We start from the raw sequence: 24,428 nt of genomic DNA, 5'->3' as shown, positions 1-24,428 counted from the left end.
ATATTAAAATGTTTACCAAGGCTTGCTGCTGGAAAAAAGATCCTCCCTCTCATCACAGTTGGCCTCAGTTTACTCATCAGTGTTTGGGCAGATAGCTTCTCTAGAGTAAAAGTTGGAAAGCAAGGTGGTTGTGGACCTAGCTGTAGCCTTTAATATTACACATGGCTTCTAGGAAACATCTGACAAAATAGACCAGGAAGGATATGTGGAAGGAAATTGGCTGTAACTGGGCTTAGCAGATGGGATGTGAAGGCAACAGCATTTCCATTAGCTCCCTATTTTGTTTCTTCATAGCACTTACTATAGTTATTCATTGTATATTTCTAAGGTTTAGACTGGTAGCTACCTGAAGGCAAGGACTGTCACTTTTTTGTTTATCATTGAGAACAGAGTTGGAACAGTTATTACTATGCTCTGTGTATTTAAAAAATAAATGCTAGACACTGAGTCAGTTCTGAGTCTAGACATTTCCTAATGAAATCTTCTAGAAAATGTTACGTTGGGACCCAGAATAAAAGAAATTTTTATTTCTTGAATAAACTGAACAAACTATCATGCATGAGAACAAGGGAAAATCTGTCAAGAGAACCTATTCACTTGGTTTGTGGGGTTCCACAGTTACTGTTGAGTGTGGTAAAAGGAAGCTTCTGGCCTTAGGCTTTTGCTTGGCAATTAAACTGTAAGATGCAGATCTAGAGGCAATTTATATTTCTAGCAGAGAAAATGAGATCATTTTTTTAAGGCAATTGAAGAGAAAATTAACACAAAATTATGGATAAAGAAAAAATTAAATCCTAATGAGGACATTATACAAACTATACTCTTTGGGGTTGGAGATACTTGCTCAAGGTGGTCAGGGTGGCAATAAGAGAACAAGGTTTAAGAAAGTGGCTTATTTTTTAAAAATGGGGACTCAACATTAGTTTTCCATGCTCCATAACAAATTGCCACAAACTTAGCTGCTTAGAAGCAACATATACATTCATTAAGTCACAGTTTCCATGGGTGATGAGTCTGGCACAGCTCAGTGAAGCCCGGTTCTCAGAGTATCACAAGGCTGTGTTGTCACAGAGTAGCACATCAGCCTGTCTTCCAGGCTGCCTTCCTTTCCGGAGTTTGGGCTTTTCTTCTAAGCTCACGTGTTTGTTGGAAAAATTCAGTTCCTTAGGATTATAGAACTGAGGTCCCTGTTTTCTTGTTGACTCCCAGCCAAGGACCATTCTCAGTTCCTGAGGCTTTCCTGAGGTTCTTGTCTTACTATCCTCTCCACCGTCCTTCTACAACATGGCCACTTACTTCTTCAAAGCCAGCAGGGGAATCTCTCTGACCTCAGGAGGGCCCCTGGATTTCTTGTAAAGGCCTTGCCTGATTAGATGAGGACCAGCCAGGATAATTTTGCTTTTGATTAACTCAAAGTCATGTGATTAGGAACCATTATTTAAAGAATGCCTTTTGCATATAACATATGCAAATAATACAGTCATGGGAGTGATAGCCCACTGCATTCGCAAGTCTCACCCACATACGAGGGGAAGGTATTTTACAGGGCATGGGTCACTGGGGATCCTTTGAGGATTCTGCCTCCCCCAGAGCACTTTATGGAAGAACAAATTCTCTAATACATTTTGTTTCTTCTTACTTTTGCTTGGAGGGTTCTTTACTTCTCAGAGACTTATGCTTCTTCAATGTTCTATTTAAATAAATAATAACTAGGGTCTAATTTTAAACTTTTATAGTGTTAAGTTCTACTTTATAAGCTTTAGTTAGAATAATTGACTACACGTAAATCAATACAAATCTCAGTACTTATTCCCAGTGAAGTCAACTTTTAAGTTGAAATAGACTTTTAAAAGATTGGTATATCTTTTAAGGGAGGATTTTTCTGTATATGTTTATATATATACTTGATATTTCATATATATCATGAAGCATTTTTTTAAAATCCAGGTTCTCAGCCTTTAAGATACTTTTCATATGCTTTATGGTAGCATTTACTGCAAGATAACTGTTAACAATAATGCTGTAAATTTAAAATTTACCAAGTGCTATCATATTTTTTTAAAATTCTGCCCTCAAAATGACCTTTGCTAGGTAGACAAGCATCATCTTTGTTTTTAAATGAGGAAACAATGTCAAGCATTAATTAGCATCATTCAACTGGTAAGCAGTAGATCCCAGGCTAAAATCCAGAAATTATGACTCTCCATGTGTTTTATTATTATTTATGATTTTAATATAAATTACATATATTTTTAAATGTTTGGAGATGATAAAGTAATAATGTGGAAATAGGAATCATGCTTTTGATAAAGAAGAAAAGTAATAGTCTTAAGGGTAATCTAAATTTATTGGTAAGTTTTAAGCATATTCTCTTTCTAACAAGGTCACCACAGTTAGTCTCACATGCCAAGCTGAGTGTACACAAAAGAAAATTATTTATGCTTCTTGTCTTATCTGTAGCATTTCTCAAATGAGAAATAGGATGTTTAACCTGAGAGAAGTTAGTAAAAGGGGCGTCATTATTTGTCCAAAATCCAAATGGATAAAGGACTCCAACCTGATGGAATATATGATTTGTTTATTTCTTCTATTTCAACACATGCCCTGTAGCATTTCTGGGCATGTATAACTATATTAGAAATCCTTTTTAAGATTGTAGGTTTTAAATACTGGTTAATCAAAATATGATTTATATTTTAGTAAATTACAAGTCGTGATTTACAGTCTCCATAATTTCAGTATTTCTTCATTTAATAAATTTTGTATTGTTAGAGTAAAGTTAAAATCTCCTATACATGTCTTTTAGAGAACTATATTTATTGGCTTGGTCTTTCCTCTATGAAGGATTTATTAATAGTGTTAGGATCTACCGCTGTGGAAGGAATAGACAGAAATCTAATGGCATACAAGTTTAACAAATGAGTGAAGCTACTGGGACTGTTCATGGGAAGAAAGGAACCTCATCAAAGTTGAATTTTTTGTTGCCTGAGATTCCACATAGAATTGCAGCCATGAGTTATGTCATACCAAATTACAGTCTTAGAAAGCCTAATTTAGATGCATAGCATTAACTTCAGGACTGATAAATGCTCCAGTGCATACTCCTTAAGTAAACACTGATAATATTACTTTATTTTAAAAAAGTGTATTTTAATTTATATAGTGATAAACTAATAGAAAGATTGTAAATATGAGCTGAAATTAATGTGTCTTCATAGCACTGTCCATGCTACAAATGGGGAGACTTCAATTTTTGGAATCTTTCTTTTGTTTCTTACCATACAGAATGCACTGTTTTTAGATACCTGGGGGAGGAAGGCACAGTCCTCTCTCAAGGACTTACTAGGGTTCATGGTTGAAGAATAGGCCCAGTGCTATGGGAGCTAAGAGAATGGAGAAGCTACTTGTGAAAGAAAAAGAAGGGACAGAACAGAAGACTTCATAAAGGAGGAAATACTAAGCTGTTCTTCAAGCATGAGTGAGATCTCAGCAGAAGAAAATGCCAAGTGTGGAAACATCGATGTAGAAATGGCAGACAGGTTGGGGGGTATGGCAAGTTTGACCTCAGATGATACTTGTCTGAAACACAAATTGTAGCTAAATTTTAGAGAGCGTTACTATAACCACAGACATCTGAGCTTTATTCTACTGGGGTAAGAAACCCCTGAAGGGTATTTGAATGAGGGGTTAACAGGTCCGTGTTGTTTTAGGAAGTTGTATAAAAGATGGTTTAAAAGTGGGAAGGGTTGCGGGGAGGGGAAGGGCTTTTGCAGTAGTCTCAGTGGGTTAGTGAGAGCCTTCATGAAGAAAGTGGCAGAGGGAGTGAATATGAGAGACGTGACATAATTTATAGAATGTGACAATTGGTTGGATATAGACAACAAACAAGGAGAGAGATGGATTCAAGCTTGGAAGATAACCAGGAAGATTTTTAGGTGTGGGGAAATTATCAGTTTGCTTTTAGATATTAATTATTAGGTACCTTTGATACAATTCATGAATGAATGTTTCCTGAAAATATATAGAACCACACCTTTCCATGATAAGTTCAGATATAATCAAGTGGGCACATGCATGGAGCAGTTGGTGAAGCTTCCAATTCTTGGTCTCGGCTCAGGTCTTGATCTCAACTGTCATGGGATCCAACCCGTAGGCCAACTGGAGTCTGCTTGGGATTCTCTCTCCCTTCCCTATGCCCCTCCCCGCAAGTGTTTCTCTGTCTCTCAAATAAATAAATATTTTTTAAAATAAGGTCAAATATAATCAAAGATTTTTTTCACCAAAACATACTTTTTATTCTACTAAAACATAATCTAATACCAACTATATCAAGCTCTAGTTTTGAACCCAATATCTGAGATATTCATATTTAACAGTATAGACATATATATACACACACAAATAGGCAATTATTGGTATAGGTCATTAAGAGTTGTGTTTAAATATAGTGTTAATACTTAAATAACTTATGTCCCATATTTATATTACTGTACGTGTTGGCTACATCATTTTCTGTTTCTCATTAGAATTTTTCACTAAGAAAGACTTTTTGCCCCCTGAGAGATTTTAGTACCATTTTGTCTAATTGTTCCTTATGTTAAACTACCATATTATAAGCTTCTCTGGAATAATAAAATCGTACTGCAGTTATCCTCTTAAGGAGCTCTGAGTTGTTAGGCCATTACAGCTTGGTGACATTCTGCTGACTGCAGATTGGTGAACGAGAAGGGTCGACATTTACACTATTTCATACAAACATTACCAGTATGTCTTTTAGTAAAATGTTGATGTCATTAAAAATTCAAAGGTAAGGAGTTCAGCGCAGTTCTATGTGAACATTACAAAAAGGACTCGGCAACTATCAATCAGATGCATTAGGCTGAGCGAATTTGTTCACACACTATTTATTTGAACTAAGTCTCTAATAAGCCTCTTTTGCTAATTGGACTTAACATTTATGTTACTAAATGAGAAGCATTTTGGCTGCCATATAGCATGGTAAGACCTACCCAGTGGAATAAACAACTAACATCTGTTATCTTGTCCTGCTCCAGCTTGGCTTTTACCAGTTAAGTACATCAGTCCTGAAGTCAAGGTTATCAAATATGTGAGTCTCTGGCTCAGGCATGTGTATGTGAAGTCAAAGAAATAGCACATCATGAGTGAAGACTAGCCGGCCGAAAGATGCTGGATGCAGCCGACCCATTTTGTTTTAACCTTTACAAACCCTACAACCTTAAGCAAAAACCTTAAGTAGGAGTTATGATTTCTGTAAAGTTTTATAATAATTATTTTTAGTGTCTGCCTTTTTTTAATAATAATTTTTAGAATTAATTTCGCTTTTTTCTTTAGCATTAAGATTTTATGTTGATAATTGTTGGGTGAAAAATAATTGCTTTTTATAATACATTTATATTTATTTTCTTTTTGAAAAAAGAAGCTAAATTTGGATTTGGCTGGGCTTCGGAGGGAAAAAGAAGACTTGCTGAGGAAATTGGAGTCCTCATCTGAAATCACAAGTTTGGCAGAAGAAGTTTCCCGGGTGATAGTTCCACGAATACAAGTTACATCACTTGGTCCTTCAAGGAGCATGGATTTGGAGATGAAGCAATTGCAGTGTAAACTAAAGGTAATTAGAAATTTTATTACACATGAATACATACATCTTTTCCTCATAGTTCTGGAGTCTACAAGTCCAAGACCAAGATCCTTAAAGACATGTTTATATTGATTCTAATTATGGTATAAATAATTCAAAAGTTATTAATACTATATTTGACCTCATCATTCTCTTTTAGCCTAGCAGTTTCTTATATGGTAACTTATAACACTATCTCTGAGAAAATGACAAGATACAATGGAATCCAGTTAGAAGATGGCAGAAACTAGCCATTGTCATTTCTCTTTTACTACTGAACTCCCCTCTAACCTCCATCCCTCCTTCCACTGAAAAGAATTCCTTTCAAACTTTAGTGTATCAACATAAATAGAATTGTTTCCCTCTATACAGTTGCTACTGTTTTAATTTGGTGTTTGTTGGATGGAGATGAGAAAGGAGGAGGGAAATTATGGAGGGAGAGAGAAACACAGGGCGAAGGTGGTTGGTTTGATAAACTTTAGCAAGTTAAACCTGAGAATTAAGAGTAAAAAGCCGTGTTCCTTTTCTTTGTAAAGAATACTAAGTCCAGGTGAAACTATCAACAACTTAAAAATAAGGCTGACCTTAGTTTAAGTAGAATTACCTTGTAAAAAACAGGATTTGTGATATTTAATTAGAAAGTTCATTTTCATACTATTTAAAACAAACTCATTTATTCCTCAGATACTTAATTATTTTGTTCGGTGGGTTTTGCTAGCTGGGAGCTCTAAGGACACTGTATGTGGGACCATCACTATAATGAGAGTCACTAGAAAGAAAGTTCTAGTTGGAAATGCACAGAGTCCATTAGGAATGGAGTAACTATGACTGCTAAAAGGGCATTAGAATATCGAATTATCGAACAGATTCACTTGTTTTTAATTCAAAATATGATAGGTGTGCACTCCAAAAGTATCTTTAAATGAAGGGTTACTAAGAAGATAAAATAGGAGGATGAAGTTTAAAGTAAATGAATGTATCATTACTTGAAAATATTTTGCTTTGTTAATAATAGATATACACAGTGGCATTAATTTAGATATTTCCTAAATACCATCTTCTTCAGAGTTTTTATGTGCAGAACTTGCCTCAACCACTACATTTCATAAGTTTAAATACCTTACATAACAGAAATATGAGAAAAAATAGTGGTGCAAGCTTTGGTGCATACATCTCTTCTTAAAATGCATTTGTTTGTGAAAAAGTGGACTAAAACTATTTCAGTGTTAGGTTTCTTACAGAAAAAATCTTTGAGATATTCTTTGATCTTATCTGTATCTACTACAGAAACTTTAATTCACAGTTCTGTAAATTAAGTGTTCATGCTCCTAATATAACTTTAGTTTTCACCAAGATAAAATAGAATGTTGGATCCAATAATACCTAATCTGATTTCTTAAATTTTTAAAGTGGTTAATAGCTCTACATTGATATATATTTTACTTACTTGGTTTTATATACTATGAAATCATCTAACATAACTTTGGAAATAATAGACCCATATCAATATCTGTAAGTTATTTACCTTATGGTTTCCTATGGTGTAAGTTTTCACCCACATATAAATCTCTCTTCACTTTGGAGGAATGTGTGAGTCACAAAGATAAAACTATGAGAATGCCTGGAGCAAGTTAGGTCATACTCCATGTATGTTTGAAGTGAAGTGTCCATATCTAGCCTGGAGTCCTAGGACACTGACCAGGCTACATAGGGACAGAAAGGATAAATCTTTACTTCTGCCTTGTTTCATGTTTTAATATGGAAGTACCTTAGAAGACCAGTACCTTAAGGTGTATAATACACTCTGTTACTACAAATCTGTTTTGATATTCCATTAATTTGCTAGGTCTCCTCTAACAAAATACCACACACTGCATGGCTTAAGTAATGAAATTTCTTTTCCTCATAGTTCTGCAGTCTACAAGTCCAAGATCTAGGTATCAATAGGTCATAGGTTCTGTCGTTAACTTGTACCTCTTATGGTCAGTCCTGCATCTGTGTAAGCTGTGTTTGCTCTCCTCTTCTAATAAGGATACCAGTCATGTCAGGTGAAGGTCCACCCATATGACCTCGTTTTACCTTAATTACTTCTTTAGGGCCTTATCCAAATATAGTCACATCTTGAGGTACTGGGGTTAAGACTTTAACATACAAATTTTGAAGGGACACAATTCAACCCATGGCAGATAACAACTTGCTAACATCATAATTTTCTAAAAAAAAAAAACTTTCTTGTTGATGTTTTTATGCCTAATTAAGAAGAAACTCATTAGATTTGAATATATTAAAGGTTTACATGATCTTTTTAAATTTTATCCAAGTAATTTTAGTCTTTTCTGTGTAAATTCTTAGGTATACCTCTCAGATACACATGGTGTATTGAGTATCATTTCATTGCTCATATGTATTTTCTGTATCCTCATTTTTACCTCTATTATACATATTTCTTCAAGGTATCCAACTATATATAGATAGATAACCAAATATTTAGGTATGTACAAATTCCTTCCAGTAGATGGGGTGTGTGTGTGTGTGTGTGTGTGTGTGTGTGTGTGTGTGTTATTTATATTTAGTGTATTTATAGTTATTTATAAAATTTGAATTTACTAGTACTTCAGTTTATATTTGTGGTTCTTTGACTTCCTGAGTGTTGAAAGCATTCCTTTGGGGTAGACCAAGTTCTTTTCCAGTTTTCCAGTAAGTCAATAATGAAGCATCATAGCTTTTAAACTACTGTTCCTTTATAGGTAAACTATTGCCAGGCTGGTTCTAAGTCTTTTACAAATATTAACTCGTTTAAACCTCATTTTTAGGGGTGGCTGGGTGGCTCAGACATTAAGCCCCTACCTTCAGCTCAGGTCATGATCTCAGGGTCCAGGGATCACACCCTGTGTTGGGCTCCCTGTTCAGTGGGGAATCTGCTTCTCCCTGTCCCTCTGCTCCTCCCCACCTTCTTGTGCTCATGGTCGCTTGCTCTCTCTCTCTCATAAGTAAATAAAAATCTTTAAAAAGAAACAAACCTCACTTCTGTCCTGTGAGATAAAATCTATTACTCTATTTTACTGTTGAGAAAGCAGAGACACAGGATAAATTAATTGTCCAAGGTCAACTGAGCTACTAAGAGATAGAACCGAAATTAGAACTCAATCCCTCTGACTTCAGAGTCCATGCTTTTACTCAGACACTCTGCAGTTTAAAATCAGCTCCAATAAGTCTATTTGTTCAACTTCTCAGCAGAAAAGACCTCAAAAGATTAGAAGTAGGCATGTTAAAGGAGCAGACAATTGTTTTTAGGCAGGAATATGAATGGCAAAAGCAAGAAATTTTGGCCAAGGGATTGACAGAGAGAAAAAGAAAATATGAAAATGTTAAGGTAAAAATACAAAATTAGAAAAACAGCAGTCTGGGACCATTTAGAGTAAGTGTCAATAGCCATTTATATCATAATAGTTCCAAAAAGCATGACAATATAATGATATAGTGATGACTTACTATAGCAAGTTAACATATATAATTAATACAGTGATAATATTTATAATATAATATCACTTTATTGAAGTATCACTATTATAGTGCTTCATGTAAGTATGGATGTTCTTGTTTCTAAGTGAGTGAACAATCATTCCAGAGAGAATTGAAAATTAATGGTAGAAGCAAAAGCTTCAATTATCTGCTAAATTCACTAGTGTGGAATATCTTATTCTGCCAATGCATGTCAAATATGGTAGAAATTTAGATTGCATTACCCAATAAAAAAAAATTTAACTTGTATTTTATTTATTTAGAGGAAGAGTGAGAGATTGAGGAAGTGGAAAACAGAGGGAGAGGGAGAGAAAGAATTTTAAGCAAGCTCTACTGCAGAGCATGACATGGGACTTGATCCTGCAACCCTGTGATCATGACCTGTGCCGAAATCAAGAGTCAGACACTTAACTGATGAGCCACCCAGATGTCCCCACTTAATCAAAACTTTTCACATTCAGTACACTTGCCATTTTGACATAGTCTTAAATTTTTAAGAAAATTTCCATATTTATTGTAAAAATTAAAAATTATTTCAAATTTTATATTTAGATATGCTGTACCACTGAGATATTTTGAAGTCTGACTAATGAATTTGACTCGCATTTACATGATGTGATTAATGGTTTCATCTTTTCAAATTTGTATTTCATTTAGTATGATATGGTCAAAGCTGGGAATAGTTCTAACACAAATGATTGTAATTAATAGAAAGATTAGCAAAATAACTATTTCAAATACTTTTAAAGCTATCACTTTTATTCTACTTATATTAATTTAATATTTAAAAATTTCAACAAATGAATTAATGTATGTTAACACTATCTTTTAGATGGGGAAACTATAAATATCAAAAACACTAGGTAATATCTCAGATTACATGTTTACTTGGAACTTGAGTCCAAATTAAAAGTTAGGGTTCCTGACACTCCATTTACTACCTCTGGCTCCCCAGCTGTGCAGTCAGCAAATACCACAAAGCTGTTCTGCTTTGAAAAACTGATATTTGTACATAGAAACTTGAAAAATAAGTAGTAGTAGTAATAAATTGAAGTAAGGAAGTATTTAGTATTAGTAAACTTCCCTATCAGTCACTGTCATACAAATCCTAAAATGCAGCAGCTCAAAACAGTAACAGTTTATTAATTCTTAAGATCCAGTGGGTTGGACTGGGCAGGTCTTTTGCTTCTGTCTTTTGCGTTCTCTCTTGTGCCTGCCGCATTCTTTTAACTCAAGGATTTATCTGGACCAGAAGTTCCAAGATAGCCTTACTTAACAGCAGATCTGCCGACCCACTGCCCGGGTACCTCCCTACTTCTCCACACGGCCTTTCCTCTGTCTTCCCTGCAAGGTGATCCCAGGCAGTGTTCTGAGAGGGCAAAAGTGCAAGCTGCAAGATTTGAGGCCCAGGATCTGGTACTTGCGTAATGTCATTTCTGCCACATTTTTTTTTTTTTTTTGGACAAAGCAAATCACGGGCCAGACAGACTGAAAGGGTTGGAAAATGAATCTTACCTCCTAATGGGAGGAGCTGCAGAGCATTTGTGACCATATTTGGTCTGTTTTGGGTTCTTAGTAAACCCACCATTCATTTTAAGTGATCTTATTAGCCCATTAAAATACTAAATTAATCACCTGCGCATACACGTTTTATAAAACAGTCCATGTTTCTTTCCCATACGTGTATTTTGGGTATGTGCTTTTTACAGTTGTTATACAATGACATTCTTCTGTGGTTTTGGTATGTTATATAAAAATTTTAGTGTACCATAGTACTTCTATTAAAACATATAAAATAAAGCATTTAAAAATAATAAAATGTCCTTCTTAATTACAAGCATAATTTTGCAAATTTAATACTCTTCATGAGAATGGTATTTATTTGTATGCTACATTCCACCAAAGACTGAAAGGTGTATTTGATTTTATGTGTATTTTTAATCTAGAATGCGACTAATGAACTCACTAAACAGTCATCAAATGTGAAGTCTCTGAAATTTGAACTCCTAGCAAAAGAAGAGCACATAAAGGAGATGCATGAAAAGTATGTTCTTGATATTTTTATCCATTGTATTTGGTGCCACCTAGTGGTAGTGGACTCTATTAAACATTGCCCACAAGAAATACCGCAAGTTCAAAATGAAGTTTTTCCTTCCTTAGTTCATGTTTAAACCTCAATAAGAAGAAAGTTTAAAGAATATTACCTATAAGCATGGTTGATGGCAGGCTATTTACTATTTTTTATTTAGAGTAAGAATATTTAAAGTTAGATTTTCATTCTTAATTTTGAATATATATAAATTAATTACCTAAAGACTACAAACAGAAAACTTATGAATGTGGTAATTATTTGGACAAAAATATAAATGTAGATTGATCTTTTATTGGATTTAATGCCTAAGCTTATAGAGCTAAGGTGGAGAAAAAGGAAAGTTTCACTTGTCTCTAAAAGGAAGATTATAAAAGTTTGTACTTCATGTGTTTATTAGCAGAAAGGGGTTTGAAATGTTCTATCTCATTGAATCAAAATTACTTCCTTTCTATATCTTTTATAGATATATTATTACATCTTAGGGGTGATTACATGTTTAGATAGAATTCCAGTCTGTTGTTGATAGTTTGAGAAATATATCTATCTACTGTACATACATGTATACCACATTTAATTGAAGATAACTTAGAAGTGATACTAACAGATGAAACTACTAGACTAAAAGATTAATTTTTTAAACAAAATATCTCCGGGTTTATTTATGAGCCTCAGAAGCAGTCTTGTTTACTATTTAAGAGTGAAGGCTCTAGAGACACATTCTTTGAATCCTGGCTCCTTGACCTGCTAGCTCCGTATCACAGTTTAATAACATTCACTCATAAAATTCTTGTGAGGCTTGAACGACTGTGTACAGAGCACTTGTAACAGAGCTTGGCACACAGCAGATACACTGCAGATGTTGCCTGTTACTATTCCATAGGACCAGTAGTTGTCGTCATTGCAGCTGCCGTTTCACACAGGTTATCTGTGAAGCTGCACTGATAGGTCAGTTCAGTCATAAATGATATTAAGTTAGAAGATACCATGCCCAAGGTTATTGTGTTTCTATATGACGGCATGAGATTTTATATTTGTTTATTATTGTATAGAATTGTTTCCTGTCAGTGTTAGGCTTGTTCATGATCTCCAAATTTCAGTTTGATTTTTGATAACAATGCAAGAATATAATTTAGATATAACGTTTTTAATTTTTCATAAATTTTGTCAATCTTTCTCAGTTATCCTATTTTTTATGTCTTAATGTATATATAATACTATAATTACCAGTAACAACTGGATTATAAATTTTATAAAAACTCAAAGTATTAATAGAGCAATATTTCTTCTCATGTAATTATCTTATCTGCAATTAATATCAGATAGCATTTAAAAATTAGCAGGAGGTATAGCACTGGATAGTATGTAAGATTATCATATAATCATATAATCACTGTTAAAGTATTTTCTATCATCTTGATAAAACATCTTTTTTCCCTTTCAAGGATGTCCCGAATGGAGAGGGATATAACCATGAAAAGACATTTGATAGAGGACTTGAAATTTCGACAGAAAGTAAATCTGGAAAGTAATGAGAGTATTAATGAAATGTTAGAAAATCTTGAAAAAAAGGTATCAGCTTTTATGTTCTCTGATGTTGAAAAAAAATCACTGCCCTCTTATTTATTGATACTCTTGAGTATCAATCTTAATAAATTTATAGAAAATATTCATAAAATATGTATACTGTTACATAATTACGTTACTTGCTCTGAAAGTACATTGTTTTTAAAATTCAAGACTCAAATCTCATACATAACGTAGCCACACATTCCCTTTATATTTGTGAACATATCATGAGAAGATAATCAATTTTGAATTTAAAAACCTTCGATGTTTCTTTATACAATTTAGAGTTATTTATTTGCTTTATTTAGTTTGCTAACATTTATAATGATTGAATGAAGCATATATTTTTAAATGAAAAAGGTGATAATCAGCTACCAGAAGTTCTTTAAAAAATGTACTCACCAAAATTTTTTAAGTGTACTTTTTACTTCTGTACACTTAATTCAATGTACTTAGAAAGAGAGTTGTATTTAACACAGTTGCATATCTGACCCTAAAGTGGAAATCAGCAATTTGCTGACTAGGAGATTTTTGGTTTTTTTGTTTTGTTTTGTTTGTAAGGTGCTATTTGCACAACTCATAAAGCAGCTTGTGCTTTGGCATTCACTAAATGTTATCCACTCCAGAGAGAGCATCTCCCTTACTTTCCTTGTTGGAAATAAAAATGTAAGTATCTGTTAGCTCAAGTGGATTTAAGAGAGAAAATTTTACATGAGCAAGACAAATGCACATGGATTTTCTTTCTTTTTATCCTCCACACATCCACGTATGTTATAATTACTTCCTATAGGGTTTTTTTTTCAGTGTTGTCATTTAAATACTGCTGATTTTCAAACTTTCATTCCAGATATCATTCCAGATATGGTCTTAGAATCTTTTTATAAGTAATTACATATCTTTAGTGGCATTAAGTGAATAAAGAGAAACTATTTCTTCTTTCAAATGTATAATTAGTATGTTGCAGCACTTATTTAATTTTATCCTAAAAAGTACATGTTATATGGTTATAACTGAAAGTTACCCATGACTCAGCTTGCTTAAGAATCAGAGACAACCATCCCCTATTTACGGAAGTTTAGGTTGGTAATGAAAGGAAACATAGTTAAAATTAGTACTGTATTATTAGGCAGACCACACATACCAGCATTCATACCTTTTTGTGCATTTTTCATTTTTTAATGATTTAAGGGTTTTCATCTCATTTGTGATATGAGTGCTACAAACCTTATACTTGAATTTGATATCATGTATTTTTAAACTTTTATTTATTTAAATTTGATATCATTTATGAGAGAATAAAGAAATTAGACTTATTCATGAATTCATTTGGTTTCTGTTTAAAAAAATGGAGTTTATGACTAGGATGCCTTCAATAATAGTTACCTTTACGCTTTTGCTGTAGGTGAAGACACTAACTGAAGAATGTTCCAACAAGAAGGTATCAATTGATTCACTAAAGCAGAGACTCAGTGTTGCCGTGAAAGAGAAGTCACAGTATGAACAGATGTATCAAAAAACTAAAGAGGAATTAGAAAAAAAGGTACGCTTTTTGGATGTGTTAGCTTAGAAATGGCATGTTATTGTATCTTTTTAATTTTTAAAGTCGTCATTTTTTTCTCCCCAAAACTATTATGAGCAACTTAATTATTTCAGATAACTGCAAAGTACATTTCTATCTCTACATGAAACAGAATTTGTTTAACACAAAAGGTAGTGCCATATTAGAGAAACAGATTATGTGTCTTGATAATGTGTTTAAATGAACACTATTGTTAAGAACTGGCCTAAGTGGCTATAAATTTTTTAGACCCACCTAACCTTATAAACTAACTAAATATTTCTATTTGATTTGTGAGATCTTTTGGTCTAAAATAGCTTCCATGTTTTTAATGATGTCTTTATAATTTTTAAAAATATAAATAACTTTGATGATAAATATATGAGAATATGTGCACAGGATATTTTATTGAAAATAAATGAAAACAACCATCCATTTTAACCAAATGAAAATAAATACATACAGAAAGAGAATCATGAAACCATTTTTTTACCTGACATGTATACCTAACTCTTCTCGATATGTTTGTGAATGATTTTCTATTCTGTGATCACTGGTCTTCTGCAGGATGTCAAGCTTAGTGTCCTAGTATCAAAAATAAGCGAGACCGAAACTGCAATGGCAGAGATTGAAACGGCGGCCTCTAAGCATCTTCAAGGATTAGCACTGCAAAGTGAGCAGGCCCTGGAAGGTGCACAGAAGAAGTTGTTGTTAGCCAATGAGAAAGTGGAAGAGTTCACCATCTTTGTAAAGGTTTGAATTACTTGTAGTTTACTAACTGTACTGTACTTCAGGAGAACGGTGACCTCCTTGAGATGATGTGGGAACACTCTGAAATTTCTGCTTTCTGAAACCACAAAGCATCTTCTCCTACCCTACTTGCCACAGTGTTCAAAATTTGTCTAGAAAAGGTCTGGTTTTACAGTTTGAGTTTAAATTTTTCCACCCTATTTTTAATATTCCTAATACCAATTCAGTTATGAATCGTAATAATCTTGTAATCAAGACAGGTTTTAAGATGAAAGACTTAAGTCATTTATATACTCTATTCTTTTGAAAATCCAGCAAGAACAACCAGAAACTTGCCCCAGATTTACTGAAGCTCAGAGACATCTGAACCCCAGTCCTTAGCCTATTAGACATGGAAAGGATAGAGAAATGGTAAATGACTTAGCAGAACAAAAGGAAGACAAATCAAAGTGCCTGCAAAGGCTGTACTTACTGTCTAGAAATTATCTGACAGATGAGGAACCCCAGAGAGGCTGTCATTGACTACACAAGGAACCACGATGCGGGGGAAGGGCAGAGCCAAGTGGTTTGTTCTAAAGTCCTTCTAAGGAGCTTTTTCGGCATCTGGACTGTGCTTTTGCCCCAATAGTCAGACAGTATTCCTCCCTTAGCTCTTCTGGGAAAATCAAAGAGGAACAGCTCTGGTTTCAGAGTTACTAGGCACTATGGACCAGGAATCTGGTGTTTGCTCTGCTCCTTTAGTCCCACCATGAGTTGTTGATACCTCTTTTTGGTGCCTTTTATCCCATCTCATATTATAGCTAGCGAATGGATCTCTTGCCGCCAGGTAGATGATGAGTTTCTTAAAGTGAAGGACAGTGTTTTATCAATCTCCACCTCCACAACATCTACAGGTACCTCGCAGAATAGTCCGCATGTGGTCATGATCACTACTTAATCAAACTATATTTCCATTAGAAATATGAAATTTTAATGTAGTTCTTTGGCCTTTCAAAATAAGCACCAAAACAATGTGATTATGGTGGGAAAGTCTCTCTTTACCTTCTCTCTTTTCTCCTGAAATCACAGTGTTCTGTTTTGTTTTGTTTGTTAGCAATCTCTTTGATGAGATTGAGTTACTTGTGCTACTTGATGGCATGCATGATTAAAAACTGGCATATCATATACCACAAAGCTGTAGTAATCAAAACAGTATGCTACTGGCACAAAAATAGACACATAGATCAGTGAAACAGCAAGGAAAGCACAGAAATAAACCTGCAATTACATGGTTAATTAATCTTTGAAAAAGGAGGCAAGAATATGCAATGGAAAAAACCAGTCCCTCCAAGAAATGGTGTTGGGAAAATTGTACAACTACATGCAGAAGAATGTAACTGGGTGGCCACTTTCTTTACACCATGCACAAAAACAAACTCAAAATGGATTTAAGGACCTAAAGGTGAGACCTAAAACCATAGAAATCCTAGAAGACACCATAGGCAGTAATTTCTCTGACATCAGCCATAGCAGTGTTTTTCTAGATATGTCTCCTGAGGCAACGGAAACAAAAGCAAAAATGAACTGTTGGGAATACATCAAAATAAGTTTCTGCACAGCAAAAGAATCAACAAAACTAAAAGACAACCGTTGGAATGGGGAAGATATTTGCAAATGATATCTGATAAAGGGTTCATATCCAAAATATATAAAGAACTTATAAAACTCAACATCCCCAAAACAAATAACCCAATTAAAAAATGAGCATGAGACATGAACAGACATTTCTCCAAAGAAGACATACAGATGGCCAGAAGGCACATGAAAAGATGGCTCATCATCACTAATCATCAGGGAAGATGCAAATCAAAACCACAATGCAGTGTCATCTCACACCTGTCAGAATGGCTGAAATCAAAAACACAAAAAACAAGTGTTGGCGAGGATGTGGAGAAAAGGAACCATTTTGCAGTTTGGGTGGGAATGCAAACCAGTATAACCATTGTGGAAGACAGTATGGTGGTTCCACAAAAAATTAAAAATAGAACTACCCTATAATCCAACAGTCTTACAACTGGGTATTTACCCAAAAATATGAAAATACTAATTTGCAAAGATCTATGTACCCCTATGTTTATTGCAACCATCTTTATAATAGCCAAATCATGGAAGCAGCCCAAGTATCCATCAGTGGATGAATAGACAAAGAAGATGTAGCACATATTTATACAATGGACTGTTACTGAGCCACAAAAATGAATGAGATAGTGACATTTGCAACAACGTGGATGGATATAGAGTATAATGCTAAGCAAAGTCCATCAAAGGAAGACAAATACCATATGATTTCACTCACATGAGTAATTTAAGAAACAAAACAAGTGAACAGAGAGAAAAAGAGACATACCAAAAAACAGATTTTAACTGTAGAGAACAAGCAGATGGTTACCAGAGGGGAAGTGGGTGGGAGGATGGATGAAATAGGACAAGGGGATTAAGAGTACACTTATGATAAGCATTGAGTAATATATAGAATTGTTGAATGACTGTATTATAGGCCTGAAATTAATATGACACTGTATGTTAACTGTGCTGGAATTAAAATTGAAAGAAACTGACATAACACAGCAGTAGAAATTTATTTCAATATATGAAATATTTTCAATCCATGGAATTTTTATAAAGTGAAAATTTAAACTACAGAATCACATAACATCACTACTTACCGTCTCCTTTCCTGAATAACCCCCCTGTTATTTGAATCACTCAATTAAATTTGCCACATATTTTTATGTGTGTGTGTGCATATTCTAAAATATTTTATATACATTAATATATTAGTGTTATCAAATCAGTTTTTTTTTCTGGTTTCTCTCTCTAGATTGGTAGGTAGTTTGGCATCTCCTAAGCCCCCAGTAGAGACTTCTCTGCTCAACATAGAGTATTTTTAAATCCACTTACCTCCATAGGTATTGGTCTTATTTATAAGAAGTAACATTCCTGAGCTTATAGATTGAATATAGATGGCAGATAACTGGATCTTATGTATAATGTCATATTCTTCATTCCTCTAAAAATAGGAGCTTATGACATTTTATGCCATGTTAGTAGTACCCCATTTAGAACAAATCCCTTACTTTGTTTCTTTGGAAATCATAGATACCTTGGGAGTTTTCTCATTTTAAAAATATCTATAAAATGAATGGAATAAAACATTTTTTTCTGTTTTATCTCTTTTAACAAAGGTTTCGATGGATATAAAGTCAAACCAATAAACCTTGCCTCAGAGGAACCCAAATGATTGCAGAGTATTAATTTTAGTGAACGTAATTTACCTTTTTCAGATTTAAAGATGTTGTTTCTTCCAAATACTTGTTGAATAGTCTCACTCTTTAATTTCTGATAGCACTCTCATTGAATATTGTCATTACTCGTGATGTAAAACCATTTTTATTATGACTTTTTTAGCTTCATAAGCCTTTGTTTTTTGTTTTCTATTCAGATTAGGGTTTTGTTTGTTACAGTTTTAGCCAAGATATAAAACATGAAATACATAATTATAAGATTTATTTAAATGTCAATTATTGTTTTTTTCTGAAATATTCTCTGAATGTGTCCTTTTGATTTCTTATTTATTTTTTAAGATTTTATTTATTTATCTGACAGAGACACAAAGTGAGAGAAGAAACACAAACAGGGGGAGAGGGAAAAAAAGAAGCAGGCTTCCTGCTGAGCAAAGAGCCCAATGTAGGGCTTGATCCCACGACCCCAGGATCATGACCTGAACCAAAGGCAGACACTTAATGACTGAGCCACCCAGGTGCCCCAGAATGTGTCCTTCTTAAAAAGAATTGATAACTGGGGCGCCTGGATGGCTCAGTGGGTTAAGCCTCTGCCTTCGGCTCAGGTCGTGATCCCGGGGTCCTGGGATCAAGCCCCGCATCGGGCTCTCTGCTCAGCAGGGAGCCTGCTTCCCTTCCTCTCTCTCTGTCTGCCTCTCTGCCTACTTGTGATCTCTCTCTGTCAAATAAATAAATAAAAATCTTAAAAAAAAAAAGAATTGATAACCAAAAGTTTTAAAAATAGAAAAATGAATTTTATAATTACATATCTGATTATTATAGACGATGAAGTTTCATGACCTTCATGATAATATAATGGGTATACTTCATCACAGAAAATAATTTGGCAAAAATTATCCTTTAAAAAGCAAGGTTTTTATTTTTGTCCAAGGATTTGAATGATATTTAATGATTAAGTAATTTCTAATTGTTGAAGAGTGACATACTAATCCTTCGTATTTTTCACCAACAATGATGTAGAGTATAAATGTCTTAATAGATAAATTCAGAATTGCTGTGGTTTCATGTCATTGTAATTTGAGTAACATATTAAAGATTATATAATAGGAAAAGATAAAAGAGATCGATAAGCCATTTTTAGTGCTCTTTCAGAACCTTGCCATTTAGTTTCCATTTGGTATTGGATTACCTGTCTTAGAATCAACTGATTTTATTGCCTTTGAATAAGATGCATAATTTAGGGCCCTAAATTTATTGCATCAAAGTCTTGGTGAGGGTGGTGCCCAATAAGCTGAATTTAACAAGTTAAGTGATTATTATGCATAATACAGTTTTTAAAACACTTCCTTCAATTGTTCAACTGAATCTATATATGAGTTGGTGTTTAATCAAAGCCTAATGGTAATTTGAAATTTGTTTTTCTTCACTGTGATTTAGAGCCAGTATGTAGTTGATACTGGCACTATTTCTGCTGCTTAATCCATTTTTCTAATAAAGGGCAACCAGCAACTAATGCCAAACCAGAAACATTGGCAAAGACTGGATATTTGGCTCTGAGGAATGAGATGACTACCATCCTTCTCTTCTTTGCACACATGGCCCTAGGACCATGTGGAAATGCCGAGGAGCCACTATCTGAGGCTATATACTGTCAGTGACTTCCTAAATCTTTACTGTGCTAGAGATCAGCTTTTGGAATATTTAACACCTTTCATAGTTTGACACCATTGTGCCTAGAATCTAATCTTCCCACTACTCTCCAACTTTCCCCCATACTGTGTTCATTCCTGCCTTCGCACACGTTCTCCTTCCCAGTGAACACATTGTCATTCATTATCCCCAAAGCACTGGCACTGGCATGTTAATAAGACTCATTTGGTTCTCAAGGATTTTAATTTAATAAATAAATTTCATATTTAATATAAATTTCATACTTATATAAATATAAATTTAATATTTATTTAATAAGTAAAATTGAAATTTAATGATTTTTATATCTGGCTCAAGAATGGTATTAGACAGGGGCGCCTGGGTGGCTCAGTGGGTTAGAGCCTCTGCCTTCGGCTCAGGTCGTGATCTCGGGGTCCTGGGATCAAGCCCCACGTAGGGCTCTCTGTGCAGTGGGGAGCCTGCTTCCCTCTCTCTCTCTCTCTGCCTGCTTCTCTGCCTACTTGTGATCTCTCTCTTTCTCTGTGGAATAAATAAATAAAATTAAAAAACAACAAAAAAAAAAGAATGGTACTAGACACATAATCACTGATTAGATTGAAAACTCTGTGAAGGCAAGAGCTGGGCACATTCCTTAAAGAGCATAAAGAATGTTCACAGTTCCTACATGGAACATTGTGATCACCAGGACTCATTCTGTACAGAGCTTATTAGGGTATCATGTAAACAGAAGTACTTAATAAATATTATTACTAGTATTAATAGCAATAATGTTTGTTCTGGCCCTGTTGTGGAATCTGTGTTCCCTTTAGTCTATGCATTTTTCACAGGCCACAACCAGATTAGAGAAGAGGTGGAGTGACCATCTGTTCTAGATCTAGTCTTGAATATGGAATTTTGCCTGGGGGTGAAATCAAGCGCTTTGAGCATGTGGGCTGGGTGTATGTGGCAGAGCTGAGACTTTAAATCCTCCTAGTAACTGAATAAAACACACGAGGGAAATTCCTAGAAGTATTTGCTCAGTTTGATTGAGCCCTGATACAAGCTTGTTAATGTGCGTATATGTGTGAGTCATATGCCAGATTCTAGCTTCTCAATGGTGTCTGTTAGCTCTGAAATAAATATAAGCCAAAGAACAACATTTAGCTGGAAGCTTATATCATTTAATTACCAATATGTGCTTGCTTTGGAAAGATTTAGTAAGATGTTTTGGGCATATAAATTTCTTGCTTCTTTAATGAGAACATTTGTGGAGCACTATAATTTTATATGTACAGTTTGTTAATACTTAGGTACTGATCTACTCTCTTAATTATGATTTTTTCTGTTCTCTTTTCCCAACTTAAATGAGATAGAATTGACATATCACACTGTATAATTTAAGGTGTACAGTGTGATGATTTGCTATATGTTTATATTGTGACATGTTTACCATAATAAAGTTAGTTAACACAACCATCACACCTCACATAATTACCATTTTGTTGTTGTTGTTGTTGTTATGGTAAAGAAATTTAATATCTACTCTTATAGCAACTTTCAAGTATACAATACAGTTTTGCTAACTGTAGTCACTATGCTGTACATTACACCTGGAATTTATTTTTCTTACAACTGGTGGTCTGTACCCTTTGACCAGTGTCTCCTTCCTCCACCCCTCAGCCCCTGGAATCTGCTGTTCTACTCTTCTGCATCTATGAATTCAGCTTTTTTAGATTGCACAGGTAAGAAGCATCAATATAGTATTTGTATTTCTCTGTCTGACTTATTTTACTCAGTATAGTGCTCTCAAGATCCATTCATGTTGTCACAAATGGCAAGATTTCCTCCTTTTTATGGCTCTATAGTATTCCATTGCATATGCATATGCAATGGAGTATTATAGATGGAAGAAAAAATATATATGAAATATATGAATGAAAGAAATTATATATATGATATACACACACACACATACATACATACATACATATATAATGTTTTCTTTCATCTATTCATCCATCCATCAATGGACCCTGAACCCTGAGGTTGTTTTCATGTCTTGGCTATTGTGAAGAATGCTGCAGTGAATATGAGAAGGCAGATATTTCTTTCAGATCCTGTTTTCATTTTCTTTGGCTATATTCCCAGAAGTGAACCTGCTACATCATATGGTAGTTCTAATTTTTTAAGGACCTCTATATTTTTTTCCATAATGGCTGTACCGATTTACATTCCCACCAAGCGTGCACAGGATTCCCTTTTGGTTCCATCCTTGCCAACATTTGTTATCTCTTACCTATTTGGTAATAGCCATTCTAACAGGTGTGAAGTGATACCTCATTGTGATTTTGGTTTGCATTTTCCTAATGGTTGTTGGGACTGAGTACCTTTTTATGTACTTTTTGGCCATTTGTATGCATTCTTTGGCAAAATGCTTATTCTGATCCTTTGCCCATTTTAAATTGGATTGTTTGGATATTTGCTATTTAGTTGTATAAAGTTTAAAATTGGGAAGTATGATGCCTCAAGTTTTGTTCTTTCTCAAAATTGCTCTGACTATTCAGTCTTTTGTAGTTCCATATAAATTTTAAGATTTTTTTTTTTAATTTGTGAAAAAATGCTATTGGGGTTTTGATAAGGATGCCATTGACTCTAAAGATGGCTTTGGTTAGTATGGCCATTTTAACAATATTAATTCTTCATATCCATGAGTATGGGTTATCTTTCCATTTATTCACATTTTCTTCAGTTTCTTTCATCAATGTCTGATAGTTTTCAGTGTATAGATCTTTCACTTTCTAGGTTAAATTTATTACTTAGATTTTATTGTTTGGGGCTGCTATTGGAGATGGGATTATGTTCTTTATTTTTTTTTTAAAGATTTTATTTATTTATCTAACAGAGATCACAAGTAGGCAGAGAGGCAGGCAGAGAGAGACAGGGGAAGAAAGCTCCCCACCTAGTAGAGAGCCCGACATGGGGCTCAGTCCCAGGACCCCAAGACCATGACCCGAGCCAAAGGGAAAGGCTTTAACCCATTGAGCCACCCAGGCGCCTCTATTTTCTTTATTTTTTAATCAATGTTTTGTTGTTAGTGTATAGAAACACAACTAGTTTTTAAATGTTGATTTCATATCCTACAACGTACTGAATTTGTTGGTTAGTTTTGATGATGTTTTGGTGGAGTCTTTAGAATTTTCTATATATAATATCATGTCATGGGCAAATCAAGACTTTTTTACTTCTTCCTTTCTGATTTGGATGTCTTTTATTTCTTTTTGTTCCTTAATTGGTCTAGCTAAGACTTCCAGTACTGTGTTGAATAGGAGTGGTGACAGTGGCATCCTTGTCTTGTTACCAATCTTAGAGGGAAAGCTTTCAGCCTTCCATTGTTGAGTATGATTTTAGCTATGGGCTTGTCATATAGGACCTTTATTATGTTGAGGTATGTTCCTTCTATACCCACTTTATTGAGAGTTTTTATCATGACAGGATGTTGAATTTTGTTAAATGCTGCTTCTGCATCTACTGGGATGATTGTATGATTTTTGTCCTTCATTCATTTAATGTAGTATGTCACATTTAATTGATCTTCATATGTTGACCCATCCTTGCATCCCAAGGATAGATCCCACCTGATCATGTGGTATGATCTTTTTAAAGTACTGTGAAAATTTGTGCAGGAGAAATGCAGTGGTTAAATCTTCAGGGAGGCAAGAGGGCTATCCTGGTCATTGTTTTCCTCAGCAGCAAAAACTGATGAGGTCCTCTGCAGGACAGGCCACTGTGAACTGAGGTTGCGCCTGCTTGCATGGCTGACACTGGTACCCCTAGCTCTTCTTCCTGGTTCCAAGCCATCTCTGAACATCTCATTTGAGCCAGTCTCTGGGTGAGATGAAATTGCAGCAGGTCCTTCATGCAGTGCATCAGAAGTCTGGGGAAGCTGGTTGCTCACCTTACTCTTTCTTCTCCAGGGAGGGGAAGGAATTGTTGAAACTTGGAGTTCCCTCTCTGTGCTGAGCCACACCAGCCTGGGTGATAGGCTGATACAAGCAAAGTGAAGCTGTCCTTTTCTTTTATGTTTGTTTATTTTCAGGTTTTTGTCCCACTGTGTTTTGGGACTTTAAAAGGAAGGCATATGCCTTCTCCTTCTCCTTTCCTTGATATTACTGGCAAGAATTTAGTTATGGTGGTGAGCCATCTTAGAATATTGAGACAAAAGCAATATCGACTTACGAATAAGACACAGATGGCTCTTTCATTGCTACTATTAATATTTGTTCTACAGATTCTTGTAAATGCAAATACATAAGAAAAATTTATAATTATGGGATAATACAACCAAAATGTGATTGTCAGTCACATATTTTT

The 24,428-nt window shown here is 34.6% G+C and overlaps 1 protein-coding gene across 7 annotated transcripts in view; it reads left to right on the top strand.

Moving 5' to 3' along the window:
* CNTLN (centlein) overlaps positions 1-24,428 on the top strand; it is a 307,186-nt gene that overhangs the window by 228,717 nt on the left and 54,041 nt on the right. For all 7 annotated transcript variants that reach the window (XM_032880530.1, XM_032880532.1, XM_032880534.1 and 4 more), the window contains 5 exons: positions 5,438-5,629; positions 11,107-11,204; positions 12,695-12,821; positions 14,221-14,358; positions 14,944-15,129. In XM_032880530.1, coding sequence (XP_032736421.1) covers positions 5,438-5,629; positions 11,107-11,204; positions 12,695-12,821; positions 14,221-14,358; positions 14,944-15,129 — 741 coding nt within the window. The remainder of the gene's footprint in view (positions 1-5,437; positions 5,630-11,106; positions 11,205-12,694; positions 12,822-14,220; positions 14,359-14,943; positions 15,130-24,428) is intronic.

This window comes from Lontra canadensis, unplaced genomic scaffold (assembly GCF_010015895.1).
Source record: "Lontra canadensis isolate GAN:19392208 unplaced genomic scaffold, GSC_riverotter_1.0 scaffold70, whole genome shotgun sequence".
In the NCBI taxonomy this organism is placed as follows: domain Eukaryota; kingdom Metazoa; phylum Chordata; class Mammalia; order Carnivora; family Mustelidae; genus Lontra; species Lontra canadensis.
Note: the sequence above shows the minus strand (reverse complement) of the source record. Positions and strands in the feature narration are given on the sequence as shown.